This window comes from Fundulus heteroclitus, chromosome 19 (assembly GCF_011125445.2).
Source record: "Fundulus heteroclitus isolate FHET01 chromosome 19, MU-UCD_Fhet_4.1, whole genome shotgun sequence".
Lineage (NCBI taxonomy): Eukaryota > Metazoa > Chordata > Actinopteri > Cyprinodontiformes > Fundulidae > Fundulus > Fundulus heteroclitus.
In genome coordinates, this window is record NC_046379.1 from 26,095,712 (window position 1) to 26,120,876 (window position 25,165).

The 25,165-nt window shown below is 38.6% G+C and overlaps 1 gene segment (V, D, J or C); it reads right to left on the bottom strand.

Moving 5' to 3' along the window:
* Nucleotides 1-643: 643 nt before the first annotated feature.
* On the bottom strand, nt 644-25,152 carry LOC105939553. The segment is given in 8 exon segments: nt 644-910; nt 1,455-1,561; nt 1,679-1,708; nt 1,799-2,149; nt 2,746-2,792; nt 15,943-15,952; nt 24,715-25,017; nt 25,110-25,152. Coding segments are annotated over 8 exon segments (918 nt in total).
* Between the last annotated feature and the right edge of the window lie 13 nt (nt 25,153-25,165).

Here is a 25,165-nt window from a genome sequence, read left to right on the forward strand (position 1 = left end):
GTTTGCTCCGACAGCAGCAGCGTGTGATCTTGCGTGCGCTGGCGCACGGATGCAGGTGCAGCCGTAGAGCCGGATGTTGCGGCAAAGGTGGAAGGCTGCGAGGCCCGTTTCTCAGCACCGATACGGCGCTGCTCTGTGACCACATCCTCTGCTGTCGCTCTCTGCTCCTCTGCAGCTTTCACCTCCTCAGCAGCAGCTCTGACCTTCTTCTCGGCGCAGATCAGAACGCCGACTTCCTGTTCTCACGTGGCAGACTCCCACTGACAATGTTCCAGCAGCGCAGAGAACAGAAACCCTAACAACCATCCCTCTTTGTGCAAAGGGGAACAATTTATAAAGCAGAAGTTAAACTTGAGTGGTAATGTGATTACATTTGAATATCTAAATGTATGACTCAAGAAAAATAATTATTCATAAGTAACTAGAAAATTGGAAAGAATGACCAAAAAATCTCACAATGACTCAGTTAAACCAATGTGTAATCATTTCTTGAGTTGAGACATTTCAACTTTGTACTAGGAAAAAAAAAACTGAGTTCTTTGAAAATAGACGGTAAGCTGCTGAAAATATCTGACACTATTTCCTGGAACAAGTGATGAGAAGAGAAAGAATAAAAAACAACACTATAAGGAAAAGATTTGGTTACATGTCTTTATTGAGAAGAAAGTGAAAGGATCAAGAGAGAAAAGGTTTGAACAGAAACAAAGACCGTAAAAATTTGAGCTTTCAGACTTTAAAAGAAAAAATACAAGTTTTTAAGATTCTGAAGGTTTAAATGGAAACCAACAGACATACACACTTTTTTTCCAGCTATATCTTATTTACAGAAGCTAAAAAAGCTTTTCCTGGAGCCTATTGGCTGGTTCGGGCTTCAGTTCAGCTCTCACTTGTTGCGTTTTCTTGGTGAGCTCTGCCAATAAGAAAGAAGACATTCAGAGGTGAACATTTTTCAAACTAAGCCCAGATGGTGGCTAACAATAATATTGGGATGAAACACCAAAACCAAAAAAACACCAGAGAATTTCAGAAGTTTTATTGTAGTTAATTTATACAGTTTTTTACATCCAGCTGATTTGATATGAAGCTCCTGCAGAATTTAGTGTCCATGTACTTTAACACCCTAATTTATTTGCCCGTGTATAACAGGATCCATTCATACTAGATTAATTTACCACCATATACTGGTAGATACAACAATACACTATTTTTTTTTATCTCATTACCTCAATTTTTTCATCTGCAGTCAGTTATATTAGCAACAGTGATCATGTCCAGCTTAACATAGTGTTCATCTATGTATAGTTTATACAGTTTTCCCTCTTCCTGTTTTTGTAAACCTGCTCTGCATGTATCCTGCTATGAACCTAATCTTGTGGCACCATGCAGTTAGACTGCATCAGAAAATATGTACACTTCTGTTAAACTGCACAAGCGTTAGACGTTGTTGAACAGACCTGCAGCTTCCACACCAGAAAGCAGACGAAGGCTCCGTAGAGGCAGCTCTTGACGATCAGGACGCCGTAGGAGAGTTTGGCGTTCTGGGTGATCTTCAGGTAGTTTTCTGAGGGCAGTTGGGGAAACATCAGGGTTGTGGACACGAATGCTTGACTTGTCAACACCAGATTTCACCATATTATGTGTTCTTTGATCATCCAGAAAAATAAAGGAATTTATTCACCTCGTGTCATGCCTTTATCTTTTTCATTTGCTGAAAGACAAAATAGATGAAACCATTACAAATGTTATCCTATGGCACAAACTTTCACTTTAGAGGGTTTGTTTTCCTAAATTAACTTACATGAAACTCTGGCTGATTCTTCGATGTGTTCCTTTCCATCAAAGAATTTGACGATGCACCTGAATTCATTCTGGGGTTCGAACCAGTGCTTTGCAAGGACTCTCAGCCGGCTGGTGATGGTGTAATTTCCTGTGTCTGCATCCCTCTTGGCGGCGGGGTCAGTGGCCACGCCATCAGTGATGCTCTGGTTATTGAGCTGCCAGAACACGCTGACATGATCTGGGTAGAAATCAGAGGCCACACAGACCAGCGTCTTCCTCCTTTTCCCCTTTGGTTTGTTTTGGTCTCTGCACTCATTTGCTGAAGGTTGAATAATTTTCACTGTTGGAAAATTGATGTTTTTTCCAGCTTCTGTTAATGAACGATAAGAAAAAACAATTAACTTAGTCACAGCTGCATGGCCAACAATCTGAAAGATGCTCACCAGACTGCAGTTGATCAGAAATCATTACTGTCATTTTACATATAAATTAGATCTTCAATAGCATTTTTTTCAGCGACCTTACCAAGAACTGTGAGTTTGGTTCCGTCTCCAAAATAAGCAGGATAAGTGCCAGAGCACAGCACTCAGTCACATGGAAAAAACTCACCGCACACTGAGAACCTCTTCATGTTTCATACACGAGCCAGAACCCTGACGCTGGCAGAATTTACCTCACTCGTGCTTTATTCTCAAATTTAGTTTTAACACATTGCTTCACACCTTTGGGGCTTTAAATCAACCGAAGATTATGTCAACAACGTTGAGGCAAACTGTTAGGATGTCATAAAGCAACAAATTCAATATTCTAACCAGATTAATAAATGCTGGTATAGATTTTAAAAAGCCACGTTTACGGCATCTTTTGTCAACTTTGTCTACTGAAATAATTTTTTTTCTGCCTGTGCAAGCATAAGAAATAATACAATTTGATATGGATTCAGTGCTGTTAGATAATTTTTCTTACCCAAAACTGTGAGTTTGGTGCCTCTGCCAAAATAAGCAGGATCGAAGCTGTTCACACTGATCAACCGCTACAGAAAAAGCTCTGACAGCTGTGACTTTCTCTGAGTTCCTTCACACATGAACTAAACACCTTCTGAACACAAATTTAGACCCAAGATTAATTCTTTCACCTAATCCGGTTGACTCTCAATCACATTTTCAATCTACATAGAGCTAAAGACTGAATGGCTTTACTCGTAATTTTCAAACCGATTTTCTATTACGTCTGATCTTTCATTAGGTTAGTGTAGAATACATTTGACTTTCTTACCTAAAACGGTGAGTCTAGTTCCAGCTCCAAAGTAAGCTTCAGACTGGAAAGTCACAGTGTTTCACAGCAATGATGAGAACTGACTGAGAGACTAACAATCTGGGCTTTGAGCCAAATGTTTTGGAGCTGCACGAACATTGACAACTCTTTTTCTGGCGTCAGTGCGTTTTAGATTGGACTTACTTTTACCACATGTAATTTTAAACGATAGATATATTGCAAATGTAGCTTATGATCCAAATACAAAGCGTTTTTTTTAGAAGTTGTCTTACCTAAAACAGTGAGTTTAGTTCCAGCTCCAAAGTAAGCTTCGGTGTTGGAGCACAGCGGCTCCGAACCCCAACATAAACTCTTTATGCTGCCTCTCTCTGACACGCTGACAAAAGTTCAACTACCTCTCATTTTGTCGAGAACAACCTTGATTTCCTAAATGCACACAGCATTCTCAGATTTAGTCTACAGCTCATTTTCTGACCTAAAACTCTTAATTTCATTCCTCTATAAAAGTCAGCCTTTGGTCTAGGAACCATAGAATCATTTTAGCTTTCCTTGACATTAAACAACAACAGTGGTTGTCTCACTAATGATGGTTTTCAATGCACATATCTACTCAGTTTAAGAGAAATGCTGGAGGTAGCATGCTTTTCTTCTCGGGTCGGTGGATTCACAAAAAGGATTTTGGAGGTTTTACTCACCGAGAACAGTCAGTTTGGTTCCCTGACCGAAGTAAGCTTCGTACTGACACAGCGTTCACGCTTCATGTCAAAAAGTACAGAGCCAAACCTTTCTACAGCTTTCACGTCAGTTGCTTTTCTAACATTTTACTTCATGTCGAACAGATTTCTACATTTGTTGTGATTCCTAATTACTAAGATTTTGACAGATTTTATACATAACGAGTCTTACCCAAAACGGTTAACTTTGTTCCTGCGCCGAAGAAGGCTTCATAACCAGAGTCACAGCGTTGACGGTCCGTACTCAGAACCGCACGAGTTAATGTTTTTAACTTAGCTTTTGTAGCTTTCTTTAAATTGAGCTATTATTTAAAGTTATAGCGACCTAATTTTTCACAAGGTTTCAACAACCACGCCATGAGCAGCCTGTTTTTCTTTATTCTCACTCTCCTGACTTCTCTCAGTCGAATAACTTTAATTCAATAATAAAACTTACATTTTAGAATAACATTTTCTTTATGAGAATCCAACAACAGCATCTGTTTTCATTACTTGAGGTTTCTTACCTAAAACGGTTAACTTGGTTCCTGCTCCAAAGTACGCTTCATTGATACCAGAGGCACAGTGCAGCACCTCAGTGTTCAGAACAACTGTTTCTTACTTTGGAAGCAGATTCAACGTTTCATCTCACCTGACCCAAATGTTAACCTTCTTACAATCTGAGACAATATTTGTTGCATTACAACCATCTACTGGGAAAAAAACAACAACCTTGGTATGAAAATGACTTGCATTATAACATGTCAGTCAGTGAGGAGAGTTTTTGAAGCCTTACTTACCGAGAACTGTCAGTTTTGTTCCCTGGCCGAAATAAGCTTCATAATTGGCACAGTGCTTCAGCTTAATGTCAAAAAGTGCTGAGCTGGACTTCAGATATGTTTACCAGAAAAACCTGTTACTGTCTAAGTGCTACTTTGGTCACAAAGCTGGCTAGATCTGTTTCATTTGTTACTTACCTAAAACTGTTAGTTTTGTTCCTTTTCCAAAGTAAGCTTCGTTAACATTGTCACAGTGCAGCAATACTGAACATGAACCTGTTGGCCTCTCACATTAATCTTTATAAAGTCTTCCCACATCCTTCTGTTAGTATTAAAGCTTTATCCACAGAACTATACACCAAAAAAGTTAAATATTTACCTAAAACTGTCAGTTTGGTTCCTCGGCCGAAGTAAGCAGGGTTTCCCATGGTCACAGTGCTGTTAGTTCAGCTCAATACATCAGAACCTTAAATCTATCAGCTTTTCCCTTCATTTCACCAAATAGTTCAGTTTCATCGTAACATGGAGAACTGGACATGTAAGAAGTCCAACTTACCTAAAACAGTGAGTTTGGTTCCTTTCCCAAAGTAAGCTTCATTATTGTCACAGTGCAGCAATACTAAACAAGAACCTCTTTTTCTACCAGAACTATCTTCACAAAGACCTTTACAGACACATCGGTCTGTACCGAGGCTCTAATGAAAGTGTCACCCATTAAAATTCTGCATTAGAGGGAAATATTTACCTAAAACTGTCAGTTTGGTTCCTCGGCCGAAGTAAGCAGGTTGAGTGGTGGTCACAGTGCTCTGACTTCAGGTCAATACATCAGAACTTTAAACTCTAGACACTTTTTCTTTATTTCCATCTGAGCTTTGCATTAAGTCTAAATCTAATTATATGAACTGAACAGAGGAGAAGTCCAACTTACCCAAAACTGTGAGTCTTGTTCCTTTTCCAAAGTAAGCTTCATCTCCAGAGTCACAGTGAATTTCTCATCCACCAAAAAGTCCAAAAAGCTTCCAGAATCATCTTCTTCAGACACGCTGCATTAACACAGATCATCAGGAAGGGTTAGACATGCAGGATGAGCTTCTTGATGTTTAAAGAATTGGCGATTTAAGAAGACGAGGAACGCATGATCCAAATGCTGCACATACGAACCCAAAGATCTCTTTATAAAACATGTTTCTGATGCAGATTCTGCACATTAAATCAGCTTTTAATGCCTAGTTGAGCCTCCATCCTGCCCACCTTCACATGATTCATTTTCCTGCTCTCTGAGGCGCTCTGAGATCCACTCAGCCGTCTACATAATGGATGTTAATGGGAGGAGGTTTTTGTACGGCGCCTCTATGGGGTTGTATCACCGTGGCCCCCTGTCCCCACGGTGAAAAAGCATCACACAAAAACCCGGCGCCTCTGTCTCTCCCCCCTCTCCGCCTCCCCCAGCCCGCCTCCCCGTATCTCGGCCTCCATCTCTGTGCGTCTCTGCGGGAGCAGCTGTGCGGCTCGGGCTGGCTGCTGCTATTTCTGTGACAGCTAAGAAAAGAAGGGGAGGAAGCTGCTGTTTGTTTTTGTTTGTCTGGAGCTGCTCGCAGGAAGTGACATCTCCGCTGGTCACGGCTCTTCAGCCAACCAGACAGCAGAGAGAAAAGAGGCCCACTGACAGATGTAACCCATTTTCCTTAAAAAAAAAAAAAAAAAGACAGTTGAGAGATTGAAATAGGTTCCTGAAAACCATGCTGTGAACTGATGTTAAAACATTAGACGAAATTTAGATTTTTTTTTGTTTTTGATAGAAAACATTTATTTAAATGAATACACTCAGACAATCTAACAATGAGGAAACATCAAGATAGAAAGTTGTAATGTCCCTTTACACAGAATATGTTGCGCCACTTATGTCCCTTAAAGGGTTTATCAATCCATTCATCCATTCTTTGATCATTCTCATTCATCCCTTTAACAGCTTCCATTATATATTTGAGAAGTTGCTCTATCACAATGTTAACAAAATAACTTTATAACGATATAACTTCATAAAACTAAGAAGACAAACAACATCCCTGCGGCTATTTCATGCACAAGTCATTTCATTGGAAATCTTACCAGCAGGTGGTTTGAATCCGCCAGGATGATTCTGACTTTTCTGACAGACTTAATCTTCTTCAGTTCAGTCAAGTTATTTAAGACTGTGCGGGGAATTTTGCTGCACACTTTGCAGTCTCCAAGAGTTTAAAAATCTGAACAAATAGATGAGGGTTGATGTTATCACTGGCTCAATAATACATTCACATAAAATATAATTCACATTAAAACCACAAAGCTGACTAAAATAGTATTCACTGTTGAGTCTTCTTACAGAGTGAGCCCGCATCAGCTTCAAAGATCAGCCTGTCATCAAGGATAGTTCCCGGTATTTAGACCGGTTCACAATCTGAACATTTTCCCCAGAGATGAACACAGTTTTTAAAACCAAAAAGCTCTACAGCAAAATCCCTGAAGTTAAAAGAAGTTTAAAAGGTGAGAGTTATTGGGCCTGAATATGTTCTCAGTCTATCCTTATACCTCATCCTGGCCATTTTTTAGTTCTATCTTCAATTGTTTCTTCGATTAATAAGATTTTTGACCGAGAGAAAATCCATGTTTTATTATTAGGAAATATGATGTAATGACACGAACATGGAGCTGGTCTCGTTTGCTTGGGTTCAGTTTGAAAAATAAGCTAACTAGCTCCATGTTCATGTCATTACATTATATTTTCTAATAACAAAACTTATTAGTCGAATCCGGTCATCTGCCTCAACCGACTGGGGTTTAGAGATGACAGAGCAGACACAAAAAAGCACAGAAGCACACACTTAATTTTACTTAGATTCTTCTGACCAAACCAGAACTAAAAGTCGCTCTGGCTTGTGTTTCCTCAGGACTCATTTGTGGTACGGAACCAAATAGGCCCGTCCCAATACTTACACTACACTTTACGCCCTTCCATTAATTGTGCTCTTGGTGGAAGTGCACTTCAGGGTTTGAGTGTGCAGGTTACAAGTGTGCAAAATTGAAGAATTGGGACACAATGGGTTACGTCATCAACTTGTCCCTCTGTGTCATAACTGCGACCCCAAAAATGATGGGACCAGTCTTTACTGCTAAAACATATTGAAATTGTAACAAGCGATTGTTTGCAAGGGGAATAAAGTACAGGAGCTGAAATTTGAGAGGATTAGGCATAGCAGAGTGGGTTTTGCAACAAGTTAAAAATGAACGGAAACTAATATTGCTTAAACATATATCCAAAATAAATCCAAAATAACAACAACATCATGTTGTGTGCCTTTAATTACTGATATCAAGTTGAAGTGACATTTTTTCTTGGTATACAGAAATTATAAACGAATTCTAAATTTGTGAGTAACAATAAAGACATTTTATATTTTTTCATAGCTATTTATTTAATATATTTTGTATAACTTCATTAACTGCTGCTACTCGTTGCTTACTTTTTTGAAAACAGCCACTTTCAGATAAAACAAACTCAAAAAATAGACATGGTTTACTTGTTGCTTTCAGACATTTTAATGGACAGTTACATCAAACTAATTCAATAAAGCAGGTGGAATAAAACTACTGCTACTGTTCAGGGAACACTTTTTACTTGGTAAAGTGGTCAACAGGTTTCCCAAACACATCTAGCGTTTGATCCATTTGTCCCTGAGAATTTACCAGCCAGGCTCTGCTATGGTCATCGTTGTCTTTTTGCCTCCTCTCCATGTTCCCAAATCATTCCTGGGGTTCTGAATCCCTGTTGATTAGACGCGCTGTGTGGTGGTTTTCTTGTTGGTCTTCCACCTCTTTTCATGGATCAAGTCGATCTTGATGGGTGTGTGTGTGAAGGTGATGCAGGATCTGAGTGTCTGATTGCAACGGGATGATTGACTGTTTTTGAGTCTATTTTCTGCAATGAGCTCTAAAATAAATTAAATCATAAGTCTGCAATAATACGTATATTTTTTCTTAGAATCAGCTGTAATCCTACACGGATTCAGCTGGTTTCTTCCTGAAGTTTGATTCGTTGTGAGAGAGGAGGGCCTCTCCTACCTTTCTACTAATAGCTGGAATGATAATACAGGACAGTATTTTTATGAATCCGTCTTTACTGTGCACATCACATTCCACTGGACTTTTGGACAGGTTTGTTTGAGAATGAAATCATTAATTTCATCAGTCTAGTATGAGTTAAAATACTTGATGTTTACGGTTGCATTTAAATACTTTTTAAATGATTTTGTCTATAACCCCTCATTGGACTGAACCAATTTGGTTTTACAATCACAACCCCAGCTTGCAGTACAAACTCCTTTGCGTTAATAACTGCATTTTACAGAAATATTTTTATGATGCATGAAATAAATAAATAAAATTATGCACATGTTTTCACATTTGAACTTTATGTTTAAGGTAAATATTAAGGTAAATATATTTATGAACTATTCTTACTACTTAATTTTCAATCATTCTTTGTGACTAATTGTTTGGATCATGTGGCATGCTATGTAACCTTGAGAAACACAAAAACGATCATTAACCCTGGTTGTAATTACAGAGGAAGCCAGCAGAGGTCCCTGTTAGATAATATGTTGATCTTTCTCACTTTATCAAGCTGAACAAAGAATCAAAGCTAAATAGTGTGTGGAAAACGCAAAGACACACAGATGGCAAACGCGTGAGGAGAATAATACTGAATGTTAACATACTCCCGGAGTTTACACCTGCTGTCTTATCTGATCTGTTTTGTGGTGCTGCAGAAACTTGACAGAAGGACATGAATAAATTAATGTTTTTTTGCAACCTTTTTTCTTTCACATGTGGATTCCCCATTGGTAGAGGCTTTCTCGAGAGGTTTTTGTACAGACCTTGATGCACCCTGAAGCTCTGTGCTTTGCTTGAAGCACAATAATACACAGCAGAGTCTCCAGCCTCAGCTGGGTGAATCCTCAGGGTGGTGCTCAGCGTCGTTGGGCGCAACATTGAGTATTTGGACTTGTTGAAAGGAGCTTCGATGGTGGAAATATCTTTACCAACAGAATATGCCACTAATTCCATTCCCCTGCCTGTTTGTCTGTACCAGTACATGTTTAGATGTTGGTTATCGTCCTGTTCACATTTTAGGTTCACTGCCCCCTCCCCGTCTTCAGGGAATAAAGACGGAGGCTGATCAATTATAACACCGTTGGAAAAGCCTGCAAATCCCCCACAAAAAAAAGATAGGATTAATTCAAAGAAGACCAGGGAGAAGCAAGTATTGCAATGGTTCTATAACTTAATGTAAATGTTCTTACCGTTGCAGACTATTACTGTGAATACGACCAAATTCTTTGCTAAATTCATTATACAGGAACACAATTAGAGCCAACTGCTTCAGCTTGAACCTGTGCTGCTACAGCTGATGATACTGACATAGACTCTGACGCTTATGGTTTATTCCAACAGAAACCCTTAATGGTCTCCTTTGCTCAGCTCAGACTCCTAGAGGCCAACAAGCTGCAACTGCAGCAAAGTTTTTATTTATTTATTTATCTATCAGCTCCTCTGTGACACTGATTCTGAGAAGACTAAGTAAGACAGAGCTTTATGAACTTCCGTTACATTAAAATCAACTCTGTTACTAGATTAGTGGGGGTGTGATTATGCATCCAGCCCAGTTTTAAAGAAGCTTTATTTACAGGATGGGTCTCTTGCACTGAACCCTTTCACATCAACAGCTTTCTTTAAGCTATTCAATGGAGAATTAGTTAAAAGTAAAAATGTTCACTTGCATTCAGCCGTCCTCTACTTCAAAGCCATATTTCATTTTTATCAATCTGGCAGTAATGTGACATCTGTTTAATAGAAGTAGGTGAACTATTACTGATAATAACATCACAAAACCTCACTTACAAAAATCCAAGCTTTATAACATGTTATTTTTTGATTTTTTTGAGACATATAAGTGTGACAAAAAAAAAAAAAAATGAAAACAATCTCTTAAAGGGGAAAAGTACCAAACATTCCCAATGTGAAATCCAGGTTTATCTGTGTGACAAGTGTACGTGTGACAGTTCGTCATGGAGTAGAACCCTGATCCAAAAAAAAAAAACAGCTTCAAATCTTCAGCAAAGTGTTGCTGCAAAATTCAAGTCATTTTTAAGAAACTGTAATTGGGGTTAAGATCATATAGTTGTATTATGTCCAGATACGTAAAACTGCAGAACCGAATGAGCTTTTGACTCCATATCCCTAAACAGTCATTTGCTACACCCACACAACACCTAAGCTCTGATTTTAGGCAGACAGTAATCAGGGACATAAAACCTCTTTGCATGATGATAGATGTGAGTTTTGCTATCAAACAAGCCACAGCTTCTTCCTGCCTCTGTGTCACAGACAGCCTTGTTATTTGTACGAGTGTTTGGTCTGCATGCATCACTGTGCCTGGCAGCACAGTAGTAGGTGCTGCTGTCGTTCACACGCAGCTCTGGAATACTTAGAGAAAACTTGTTTTTTGCAGCTTCGATTGATGACTGGTAGTGCCCAGCGGTTTTGTCATATTCCGTGAGGAGAAGCTCTATTTGAGCTCCATGGCGGTTCTGTCGGTACCAGAGCATGATGTAGCTGCTCATGGAATCCCCTGCACCCACGCTGCAATCCAACGTCACATCAGCCCCTAAGGGAGAAATCTGATCTGCAGCCTGGTGCACTGTAACAGATAATCCTGCAGCACACAAAGCATTCGGTTTCAAGGTGTTTCATGCGCAGATGAAGAAATATTTAGTATAATAGTTTAGGGATGAATTATTTAACCAAATCCAGGTCTGTACCCACCTGATGATACTAACAGTGACAGAAAAGCAACTGTGATAAGCATGTTACTGATGAGCCGTCCTGGGCTAAATGAAACAACTACCTCAATAATCGGCTGAATACAAAGAAAGCAGGAGGTCATGTGATCACACGCCGTGGCAGGAAGTGAAATCTGGTGCTGTCATAATAACTCATTAAACTAATGACGTATGAATTCTTAATTATTTACCTACACAAACTACAACTTATTTGTTAATTGCATTTTTTAGTAGCCACTCCATATTTGATATTTGTATGTGGCATTTGGTATTTGTTGTACAAACAAAATGGAAATAAAGCTTTAGTAAGCAATATAACAGAACTGATCAAGTCCTTTTAAATCAAAATAAAGTGTTTGATTTTAGCAAACAATACTAATGTTAAAATTTTTATTCATTTTATTTTAGTATAACTTAACATTTCTGAGTAAAAATATGCAGCTAAAAGGGAAATAAATCAATACAATTTCAAGCAATTTTGTAAAAGTATGAGATAGACACAATGACTAAATTTTACCACATTTTTTTTAGATAGATTGACAACTGGACAACTGCATTTATATTAAATTCCTCAATTCAGAATCATCATCCTTCATCTGTTGTTACTCTTCTCTCTTGCCACATTTGCTGTGGCAAGAGAGAAGAGAAGACAACATTGTCAGATACTGAAGGGAAACAAACTGTTTCTCACAGAAACAGATGCACAGTGAAGAAATACTGTGACTCCACCTGTCGGATGAAATGATTCAATCCATATCCTGCTTCACTGTTCTTTGTTACTGGACATAGGCTATGCATTTTAGGGAGAAAGGCTATCACTTTTATGGAGAATAATATAAATAAAAACATTTGCTATAAATAAAATCTACCTGGTTTCAAGACAAGTTGGGTAAAACCATTGATAAATGTATTTGTATAACGATTTGTCTTTGTGAATGACATCCTTCTGATGCCAGTAGGCCATTCTGTGGTATCTTTGAAATTAGTGAAAAATTTTGAAGTGATTTTTTCGAAAATGAGTTTATAACCAGGAGGTAAAGTTAACCAGAAAGAGTTTCAGTACACATGTATGTATGTATGTACAAATGTATACAATGTATATATGCGTAGGTACGTATGTATGTAGGCGCATAGATATATGTATATATATAAGTATATATATGTTTATATATATATATATATATATATAGACCACTATGAATGTAAATAAGACACCATATGCCCATTCCTATTTCCTTTTTTGTATTTTTTGGTATTCTTTTTTTTTTTTGATCAAGGTCTTTTTATTATTTTTTCTTCTTTTTCTTTACATACACCACACACACACACATACACATAAAATAAAAAAATAAAAACTGACGAAATATACAACAAAAATCCCTCCTCACCCTCCCCTCCTATACCGGGTCTACTACCCCAACAAGAATACACCTTTTATTCATACATCAGCCGATACAAAGCACAGGTTTGCAACACAAAACCAATATTTGACCTTTACACAAAGTTATCTGCCGAAATATTCCCGACATAGGATATAAATGGCTGCCAGACGTCAAAGAATTTGTTTACAGATCCCCTAACAGTATATCTGATCTTCTCTAAATGAATGTAAGACATAACTTCTCTTAACCAATGTCCATATCTTGGAGGATGTGGATCCTTCCATCGAAGAAGAATAAGTCTTCTAGCCAGTAGAGAGCAGAAAGCTAACACAGTCCTCTGATGTTTGCTGAAGGAGGTCTCTGCTGGAGCCACCCCAAAGAGAGAGATGAGTGGTGATGGACAGACAGTTTGTCCAAATATTCCTGAAAAAGTGTCAAAGATGCCTTGCCAATATCTGTGTAACTTTGGACAAGACCAGAATGTGTGTAAAAGTGTGGCTGGAGATTGTTTACAACGATCACACGTCGGATCCAAGTCCCTTTTGAATTTACACAATCTGTCCTTAGACCAATGTAAACGATGTACTACCTTGAATTGAACTATAACATGTTTCAGACATATTGAGGACGAATAGATATTTTGAATAATTTTTTGCCAAACTGTATCTGATATGGACTCCTCCAAGTCCATCTCCCACTTGACCCTCAAGGAATCTAAATTGGTATCATTAAATGAACTGAGCAGGGAATAGACTTTACTCATAGAGCGTCTTGTTACAGACTTGCACATCAAAACCTCATCAACAAGGGAAGTTGGTGGATGTAGAGGAAAACATCCAAAATTTGACATTACAAAATGTCTCAATTGTAAATACCTGAAAAACTGTGACTTGTGAATATCAAATTTCTGTGTGAGCTGTTCGAATGAGGCAAACTTATTGTCTATATAAAGATCGTTTAGAGAAATTATTCCCTTTAAACTCCAGGCATAAAAAAACAGAATCCATTAGTGAAGGAGCAAACAAGTGATTATTTGATACTGGAGCAGATATTAATAATTCCGTACTTTTAAACATCCTCCTGCACTGATTCCAGATTTTTATTGTGTGAGTTATAACCGGATTAGAAGTATAAGTTGAGATTGGTTGATCAAACGGTAACCGGGAGCAGAGTAAAGCAGAAAGAGAACTAGCCATAACTGAATTCCTCTCTAAAGTCACCCAAGTGGGAGCAGGGTTGTCCTCTCTCAACCAGTACTTTTTTGGTATTCTTTTTGATCCATTGTATATATGAAGATTCACTGTATATAACTGAATGCACCTTCCCTACTCTGCACCTTCTTGTATGAGCCGATGTGACGAGTGAATTTCTCCATTGTGAGATCAATAAAGACTATCTTATCTTATCTTATCTTATCTTATCTTATCTTATAGCAGCGCTTGAAAAAACAGTGAAAGGACAAACTCTTTGTAAATATTACGTCAAAAATCTTTTATTGTCACCACGTGTTACTGAGGTGACATTTTTTTTTTGGGAGACAACGGCTCAGGTGCACACAAATAATATATACAGTCTCAGTATTTTCATGTGGTCAATTAAAACAAGAGTTGTAAACATAAAACATATCTATGACTAATCAGCAGGGTATCAATCACATACAACTGCACCAAACAGTTTCATTAAAAAACTTTTAACATTCTTTTCAATACATTCCGTTACACTAGCTTTTATTTAGGATCGTTTATAGTTGATTTCACAACGACAGAGGAGAAACTGCAAGGATTTCTGTCTGGACTTTAGCCACGGTAAATAAAAATCATGGGAGCAAAGGGAAAATCCTGATTCTGACTTGCATTGATCAGGAGAAGAGGAGGAAGCACCAGTCAAACAGTTTTTTTTTTACTGGTGATTAAATCGCAGCGCTCCTGCTAAACAGAGTCCGGTGACTGTAACAGCTTAGACTACGTGTCAAACTCAAGGCCCGCGGGCTGAAACTGGCCCATCAAGGCAATTTATCCAGCCATCAAGAGCCAAAAAAGGCATATCATGTCATAAAGTAGCGGAATATATATTCTTTTAAATTGTATAAAGTATCTACAACTGTGCCTCCTGTAGCAAATGTTGATTTTTTTTAAACTGTGTAGTAACACTATCCTGCCACTAGTTGTCAGTTTTCCCACAACACATTAAATCATTCGCGGAAATGTCCAAAAAGAGAAAAAGTGATGCAGAATGATGAGTTTAAGTTGTAACTCACCTAATATCAACTTTCTTTTGCAGATAGACGGTATAAACTAAGCCTAAGGGTGCTAATTATATATTACTGTGCATTTTTATATATTTCTATGTGAACTGAAATGAAATTATGAAATCAAAAGTATCATCTGTACACATGGAACCAGTCCTTTTAGTGACTTCATGATACCACAGAGGCCCAATATAGAAAAGAGTTTGACACCCCAGGCTTAGAGAGTTCATGCACGTACAAAACAGCACCGTAATGGAGAATTGTCAAGAAAATATCAGCAACAAATTATCTTCTGCCATAAAAGAAAGGCAAAACTTAATTCATGAACTAATTTATTTATTTCTGTTCATTTGATTTCAAGCTGCTGATTATCTGTTAGCATGAAGAAAACATCATAAATAAAGTAACCTAAACATTTGCATTGTAATGCATGTTCAATCAAATGCATGATTGAGCATAACGTTTGGATGACATAGCCTTTTAGTTCAAGAAGAACATCATCTTTATTTTATCAAGTCTTTAGAACTAGTTTGAGCTAATCTATGTAATTTGCTGTTGATAATGTTAAAGGTTAATTGTAGGAGGCTGAGTGACCTGCTTGTTGTGGGAGGAGTGCAGGAAATAACAGTGTTATCTGCGTAAAAATGAAACATTGCACAATGCGCTTAACATTCCACATAGTTAGAAATAATTAACAGATGAAACTGGTTTTAGGGTATTATGAATAGTTACTGCATAACGACAGTTTTTTCCTCAGCTTTCATATGGTGTCACATGTCTCTGGTTTCCTGTTGGGGTGCAGATATCATGTACATTACTCTGAAGGTTTTTGTACGGCAGAGTCACTCTCTTTAATGCTGTGCATACATACGCGCGGCTCCAAAATACTCTCCACCGTCTTCAGGGAGGCTCAGGTTCAGGATGTGAAGATAAGCTGTCGTCTCTCCATCTCCGCTCACTCTAAAGTTGCCTTGAAACGCCGACTCAACAGTGGTACTTCTATAGTAAATGTAGCCGATCAGCTTCAGGGAAGTGTCTCCCTTTGAGCGCTGATACCAGAGAATTGTGTCATAATTCTGGATTTTATGAGTGAAGGTTAGGTTGACTTCACTGTTTGGTTGGCCCAGAATTTCGGCTGGAGATTGGAAGACCTGTTTTTCTTCGCTGAGGTAGGCTCCTGTGGAAAGATGGAAGCTTAAGATTTCTCCAAGGAACATACGTAGATGAAGATGTAAATACTTCTCCTCATCTACATTCCCACCTAATTGATTTCTCATTAAATATGGAAGGCAAAAACTGCTGCTTTGATTAAATATATGATACCTTCAATCCAGAAGGTGATGGTGATGAAGACAAGCGATGTCCTCATGGTGAATGCTGGGAAGCAACTGTCTCTCTTCTTTGAAGGAGTGACAGGAAATGAGAAAGTTTCTTTTTTGACTCTGCAGCACTATATAGGCCTACAATGACAGCCTACATCAGAACTCTCCTAAGGATTTACGAGGCCCTCAGTTGAAAGGATGTGCTGTCATTCTAAAACAGCAATCGAGTTCACTTTTACTGAGGACAACATCGGTGCTTTTACCTCTGATTTACACCTTTCTGTGTTTTTTTTCACAATTTATTAGCTTTTTCTCTATGGCTGACATAGTTAATCAGCTGACTCATTTAAATTCACATTAACATACATGAGGTGCTTTGCGTTGACCATTTATGGTTGAAGCTGGGTGTGTCGAGTGCAGGAACATGGGGTGGAATCTAGTACAGTTGTGATATATAAAAGGAAAATGTGTGCATAAATCTAATTGTTATTATTTTTCCCCATATGCCATTTTCGTTTTCTTTGCATATATAAATTTTATTTTTTTATTTTTTTTTTTTGCGGCTCTAGAGGCACGTGTTTTATTGACAGTGAGCTGACAGGAAGAGGGGGGAAGACATGCAGCAAAGCGCCACGGGTCGGAGTCGATCCCGGGCTGACCGCGTCGAGGATTACAGGCCTCCTAATATGGTTCGCGCTAACCGCTCCGCCATGGGCCATATATACATATGGATTCTACACAATGTTTTATAAATGAGGCCCCAGTGCCTGACAGGATCACAGGCAGACTCCCCAAAGTCTGTGCAGATCCACTGTGTGATATTTTTACAGAGCTGGTTAATATTCAGCAGACGGTTTCTTAAAAACAAAAAACAACTTTAAACAGAGGACATTTTTAACCGAAAAAGCTTCCTGGATGGTGAGCAAATCGTCTTCAGCTTCAGAATAGAAGTCCAGTTGTTTTATTTTTTAACCTTTTTTTTTATTAACTCAAACCTAGGGTCGTATGGCTGTGTGTTTGTGTGCTCTTGTACTTGCAGTTGAGTGAGAATTTTTTTTTGCTCATCTTACTAGTAAAGTGAGGAAAATTTTTTTGCTCCTCGCCTTTTTCTGGGCTAGGGGTTAGGTTTAGCACTAAGGAGTCAATTAGGGTTAGGTAAATGGATTGCAATCAATGAAAGTCAAGGTGCAGTCCTTGCTTTGTATTTTAAACAAGGATATTTGTTTAAAATACACACACACGTGTGTGTGTGTGTGTGTGTGTAACAGTAGTAGCTTTCACGAGGAGATATTGAGTCCATACCAAAGCTGTTTAAGTTTCATTACATCTTAGTAACTCATATTTAGCTTATTTAGTGAATCTATCTGATTTTCTAACACAGAACTGGTTTCATGCATTGTTATTGTTCCATCAATACAACCACAACAGCAGGTGTTTAAAATACGCGTATTCATTTTTCTACAGAAACCACTTATGATAAAACATTGTGTAGTTTTTGTTGAAGTGCAGAGAGGCTTTTTGTCATTGTGCTTCACTTGCAGCACAGTAGTAAACAGCGGTGTGACTTTGTTCCACGGTCCGGATCATCAGAGAGCCATTCTTTGCTGTATTCCCTCCTAGATCTCCATAGATTTCAAAGTCCTTTTTATATTCTTCTTCTATAGATGTATCTTTAAAGTACAAATATCCAATGAGCTTCATTGCTGTGTCCCCAGGAGACTGTTGGTACCAGAGCATCACTCTATAGTTGGTTCTTTCATGACAGCAGAAAATCTGAACTTTGTCTCCAGTTTGTTTGATGAGATCAGAGTGGGACTGATGGACTTCAAGACCCAGACTGATACCTGATAATAGGAGGGAATATAAGGATAGATATTATGACTTGAGACAACAAACATTTAAAGTAATTCTATTCAGAAGAAAGAAATTACCCGTGAGACATGAGAAGACAAAGATGTAGTTCATTTTTCTTCCTCAATGTAAGGAACTTGCCGGACCACTTACAGGTGCTGTTCCACAAAGTCATTCTTGTTGCTGTCTCCCTGCAGCTTTAAGAGGAAACAGAACTGATGAAGAAACACCACCCCCTAGTGCTGCCTCACAAAATCAAAGGATTTAAAGTTCAGTGTGCAAGCACGGTTATCTTTAAGTCTAATTTCAAACAATAATGCTCAGGATCTTTGCAAAATCGGCTTCAGTCAGTTTATCTGGACTGGAAGAACTCTTCATTACTCAAACCCCGTAAGAAATAAAGAAATGTTTAGATGATGCTAGCGCTAAAATAAATCTAATCTCTGTTATCATATGGTGATGCTAAATCAGAAGAAATCCTTTGGCTTCAAACTGAAAAAGTTAATAGTTATATAATTCTTTGCATAGTAACTTAAACCCCTTGTATTTTCCCCATTTTCTCAGGTTACAACCACAAACTTGGATCTATTTCAGTGTGATGTCATATGACAGACCAACACACAGCAACACTATTTGTGAAGTAGTAAGGAAAAAGTTGGTGGTTTTTATTTATATTGACAATACAAAACTGAGAAGTGTGGTGTGCATTTTTGTTTCAGTCTCTACTCTGAGGCGCCTGAACAAAATAAGGCAAGACAAAACAAGTTTATTTATATAGCATTTTTCTGTAACAAGACAATTCAAAGTGCTTTTACGTGACCAGAAAAACATTACAAAGGGAAATATTACATAGGAAAAGAAAAAACATTAAAGTACCACAGGAATAAGTTAAGTAAATCTTTGACTAGACTTCTTTCATATATTAACAAACATACAGAAAGCATAAGATCACAGTACTTAATTGTTTCTATTCATAATAAGAAATAAGCTAGGTAAATCCTTGGGGGTTTCTGATCTAAAGTAATTTGTCCAACTTCTCTAAAGCTACAACTAGAATATGTAACTTCTTTCGTTTCATTGTTTCACTGGAACAAGCTTCATCACTAACATTTCAAAGCTTAATTATTTATATTATATTACCAAAAGAAAAACATTAGATTAAGCTAAGTAAATGCTTTACTAGACCTCTTTAGTTTCACTGGAACAAGCTTCATCACTAACATTTACCCCATTTACACCACACCTTCTTAACCGTGCCGAGACCAGTCCGAGCTCGGTAACTGAGATAACTTTTGAGTGTAAATGGATTGCAAACTGAACTGGACCAGTTCGATGAGTGGGCTCAGCCAGGTTTTTTCCTGGCTCGGTTCTTTGATAACAAAGAGCGCATTAGCAGACCGCGTCATCTCCTTACAGTCAGCTGAATAAGTTTGCGGTTTCAGACATCCATAATAATCCTAGCTTCGCTACCGTGCCACACGATTTCCAGTGATGATTCTGCTTAGCAGTGTGATGAACCTCATCGTCTGTCGTGGTTTCCTGCGTCTGCAAGCTCTGATTAGACGTTCATTTGTCTTATCCACGTCCCAAAAGCCGACTCCGTCAAGTAAATTTACCAAAGGTTGCCTTCTTCGCCTGACTCTCTGCAAAAAGCAATTATAACCAAGCATAACTTCCTGAATGTTACGGGCGCCGCCATTTTGATTTGCTTGAGTTCCTCCTTCAATCCTAGAGAACAGTAGTACCGTAGATCGTCACTAGGAGGCGAGGAACTGTGCTAGGTGATGTGTAAACAGAACCAAGCTCGGCATGGTTAACTGATCCAAGCTCAGTTCGAGCTCGGTATGGATCAGTTTAACAAGGGTAGTGTAAATGAGGCTATTCAAAGCTTAATTGTTATAATGCTTATATTAACAAGATCCTTAAAGCTACAACTTAAGGTATCTGATCTGACATTTCTGAAGCTATAGCTAAAATAGGAGGCAAGCAGTGGAAAGGAAAAAAGCACAGCAAAGGCATTGTGTATGCTAGTGTGTTAGTGTAATCATGTGTGTGTGTTAGTGTAGGTCTGTGAATACTGTGGCAGAAAGCCCCAGCAGCCATAGTCATTGATATTGATGGAACATTATGAGGCAGTTCAGTAGCGGTCTGTTCCAGGTCACAAATGTCACAGAGTGTCTTGTTTACACAATATCCGGGAGAAATTTAAACATTCAGTCATTCAAGGCCAATCTGGGAATCTAGATTCTGATAACAGCATTTGTTTTCGAGCAGGCAGACTTTTTTTTTTCCCTGTCTGCCTTAAAGTTTCTCTGGATCTGATCAATGGTGAATCCAAACAGCCAAATTTGTGGCCATTCTGCCAAAGCCGAGCTTCCAACTTCTCCCATGCAGAAATCCTGTTATCACAAATCCAATTATGTACACATTTTCAACATCCTCCATAAACAAAATGGACAGACACACAATCGTCCTTCCAGGAGTCCAACGTGTGTCCAGCTGCAAATGTCCTGCCAGGGTACGAGGGCTCTCCTTTGCCCAGTGTTCTTGTTGAGAAACTTTTATCAATTGCGTTGAGAGACCAGCTGACCAGATACATTATTTACAATTCGGAGGATATGTACAGAGAAACTCCAAAAAGATTGATAGAAACAGAAGCAGGACTGATATGGTGGAGGGAGAGGGGAAAGAGAGAGGAGAAGAGAGGAGAAAGCACAATAAAGAGCAAGCATTTGCTTTCAGCCAAAATAAACGACCCTCCACCGGAACTGACAGGTTGGGGCAAGAAGAACATTGATTAAAGAAGCAGCATAGAGGCACAGGAAGGGTCTGGAGGACCTCGGTTGAAGTGGGAGGTTGAGGTAGACTTTATTTAGAAGAGACAGTTGATGAGTATTTGGGGTCCTTCCAACACAGAGATCAAGGCACAATTCAATTCTGAAGCCATGACAGGATCTCTTTTTTTTATTTTCCTTCTTTCATTAAAGCAGGAAATCCAGAACCTCTGCTTTCCCACATTTATACGAGTTTTCTTATTTACAACCACAAAACAGGTGTCAAATTTTTATTGAAAACCACCAATGATAAAACACTGGGTAGTTTTTGTTGAAGTGCAGAGATGCTTTTTGTCATTGTGCATCGCTTGCAGCACAGTAGTAAACAGCGGTGTGACTTTGCTCGACGGCTTGGATTATCAGAGAGCCATTCTTCGCTGTATCCCCATTCAGATCTCCATCTAGACCGAAGTCCTTTTTGTATGCATCTTCTATAGATGGATTTTTGTAAAGCAAATTTCCAATGAGCTTCATTGCTGTGTCCCCAGGAGACTGTTGGTACCAGAGCATCATTCTATAGTCTGTCTTTTCATGACTGCAGAAAATCTGAACTTTGTCTCCAGTTTGTTTGATGAGATCAGAGTGGGACTGATGGACTTCAAGACCCAGACTGATACCTGATAATAGGAGGAAATATAAGGATAGATTTTACAACTTGAGGCAACAAACATCTAAATGAATTCTATTCAGAAGAAAGAAATTACCCGCGAGACATGAGAAGACAAAGATGTAGTTCATTTTTCTTCCTCAATGTAAGGAACTTACTTCAGGGTTTCCTACAACATGCTGAACCCCTTACAGCTGCACAGCCTAACAACCTCTCTGACGTTCCTCAGAGTTGAAGTCATTCTTGTTGCTGTCTCCCTGCAGCTTTAAGAGGAAACAGAACTGATGAAGAAACACCACCCCCTAATGCTGCCTCACAAAATCAAAGGATTCAAAGTTCAGTGTGCAAGCACGGTTATCTTTAAGTCTAATTTTAGACATTAATGCTCAGGATGTTTGCAAAATCGGCTTCAGTCAGTTTATCTGGACTGGAAGAACTCTTCATTACTCAAACCCTGTAAGAAATAAAGAAATGTTTAGATGATGCTACCTCTAAAATAAATCTAATCTCTGCTATCATATGGTGTTGCTAAATCAGACGAAAACCTTTGGCTTCAAACTGAAAAAGTTAATAGTTATATAATTATTTGCATAGTAACTTAAACCCCTTGTATTTTCCCCATTTTCTCAGGTTACAACCACAAACTTGGATCTATTTCAGTGTGATGTCATATGACAGACCAACACACAGCAACACTATTTGTGAAGTAGTAAGGAAAAAGTTGGAGGATTCCAAGTTGAGCCTGCAAGCACGGTTATCTTTAAAGTCTAATTTCAGACAATAATGCTCAGGATGTTTAAAAAACAGGCTGAATCATAAGAAAACTTTTGGTTTCAAAGTGAAAAAAATTAACAGCTATAAAATACAGTACTTTGCATATTAACGCAAGACCCTTGCTTTTTTTTTTTTTTTTTTTTACATTTTCTCAGGTTACAACCACAAACTTGGATCTATTTCAGTGTGATGTCATCAAGAATCGAGAGTCTCTATTGGGGGGGGGGGCTTTATGGGGGGACAGTTGGTGGGTGTTTGTTGTTGGAAGGCCCCCAGATTCTGTTCAGGGTCCCATCCAGTTCTGAAGCCATGACAGGACCTCTGTTTTTTTAAATTGTCCTTCTTTCAATAAAGCAGGAAATTCAGAACCTCTGCTTTCACACATTTTTGAGTTTGCTTATTTACCACCACAAAACAGGTGTCAAATTTCTATTGAAATCTCCTGCTGATAAAACACTGGGTAGTTTTTGTTGAAGTGCAGGGAGGTTTTTTGTCATTGTGCTTCTCGTGCAGCACAGTAGTAAACAGCAGTGTGACTTTGTTCCACGGCTTGGATTGTCAGAGAGCCATTCTTCGCTGTATTCCCTCCTAGATCTCCATCTAGACCAAAGTCCTTTTTGTATGCATCTTCTAAAGATGGCTTTTCGTAATACAAATATCCGATGAGCTTCATGGCTGTGTCTCCAGGAGACTGTTGGTACCAGAGCATCACTCTGTAGTCTGTCCTTTCATGACTGCAGAAAATCAAAACTTTGTCTCCAGTTTTTTTGATGAGATCAGAGTGGGACTGATGGACCTCCAGACCCACACTTAGACCTGATAATGGGAGGAAATATAGAGATTAGTCTAGAGAAAAACAAAATCAACATGATACTATTAGGAAAAAAATACCTGTAAGACAAAATAAGATAATGATCCAATTCATTTTTCTTGCTCAAATGAAGGCATTTGCTTGAAAATGTCTTACAGCATTGTGCCGTACGATTGAGTGTGTAGGTGACAAAGGTTTCTAGACTTCCACTGAGGAGACAATCAGTGGCATTCTTATAGTGATGGGGAGTCAGCCAATGAGATCAGGAGGAAACGGGTGTTGACGAAACTCAAATCACAAATGCAGCATCACTGAATCAAAGGCCTGTCTAGAGTCTAATTTCAATCCATTAATGCTGATAAAGTTTTTAAAGATTTTGACTAAAGCAAAAGGAAGCAAATATCTTTGTAATTGCAGGCTGCACATTTGTACAATAAATTTGGAAATGTTTGCATGATTGTGTCTTTGGCTAAAACAGGAACCCAGGGTTAATAAAAACTGAATGTTATAACTCTAAATGCAGAATAAGCTGTCGTCTGTTTCAAACTTTGGGATTAAGTTTATCGCTAAATGTAATCACACTCCAGCTGAGATGAAAACAGAATATGGGACAATTCTGTCTTGTAGGTTCCCGCTCAAAACTTTCTTCTAAAAATGGCATGAAACAGACGACATGTTGACAAAAGTATTGAGACAATCCCTCAGATCGTTGAAGTCAGGCGTTCCAGCCATCACCATACACACAGGTGGATACAGTTCAGCCACAAGACATTCAGGCTGCTTCTACAAACATTAGAGAAAGAATGAGTCACATTTAGGAGCTCAGTAAATTCCAGGGAATTACTCTGACGGCAAGCCACGTGTGAAAAATGTCCGTCCACACATTTCCCGAGAACCAAAGATTCCACAGTTAACGTTTAGTGTCATTATATATGAACTGGGTTCAGCAGAGCCAACAGCTACAGCCCTCCAAACGTCACGTGGCCTTCAGATTAGCCCAAGAAGCATGAAAGCTCCACTGAATGAATATCCATAACTGAGCTGCTTCATCTAAACCTACCACCACCACATGTAATGCAAAGTAAAAAATGCAAATTGGTAATGCATACTTCTTCTGGATTTAAGTGAAGTAGAGCCCCTGACCTCTCAAAGAAAGAGCACCTTTTGGTTAAATCAAAGCGGAGAGCAAGAGAGGCTGACTTCACTGATGTTGTTTTCCAGTATTAATCAAATATTCCCAAAACCTCCCCAGAACAGCTGAAACTATTAGAACTATTTGTATTAATGCTTCTGGCAACATGGTGTATGTCAAAGATCTCAATGTAAAAAAAGTGAGGATAGACTGTTCCTTGAGTCACACTGCCACCTACTGGAAAGCAATAAAATTGCAGATGCAGATTTTGATTAATTGGGTTTATTGGCAGGCAGTTTTTGTTCAGCTGTTAGATTTCCTCACATCACTGTGTTTGCTGACAGCACAGAAATACACGCCACCGTCATCAGGCTGCAGGTCGTTCACAGTCAGAGCTCCGGTCTCTATGCTGTCTTTGACTGCTGAGTATTTGCTTTGAGGGCTCTCTCCGTAGTCAGGCTGGCCACCAAACGCCGTGTAAACAATCAGAGTCATGGTCTCCCCTGGACGCTGTCTGTACCAGTACATTTGATTATAAGTTATATCTTTCTTGTGGCTGCATTTCAACTCTGCAGACTTGGACTCAAAACTCCAGCTGATCGTCGGCTCCTGGATGACATCCTGGCAGTAAACTGTGAGGAGACAGAATAAGATTCAGGTACTCTTTACCTTACGAGTTTGAATACATAAATGTCAAAATTGCATAGGATGCTTCTCAATATACCTTGCTTCTTTGAAAAAAAGAGTACAACTAGAAGACACAACATAATTTTGAATTAT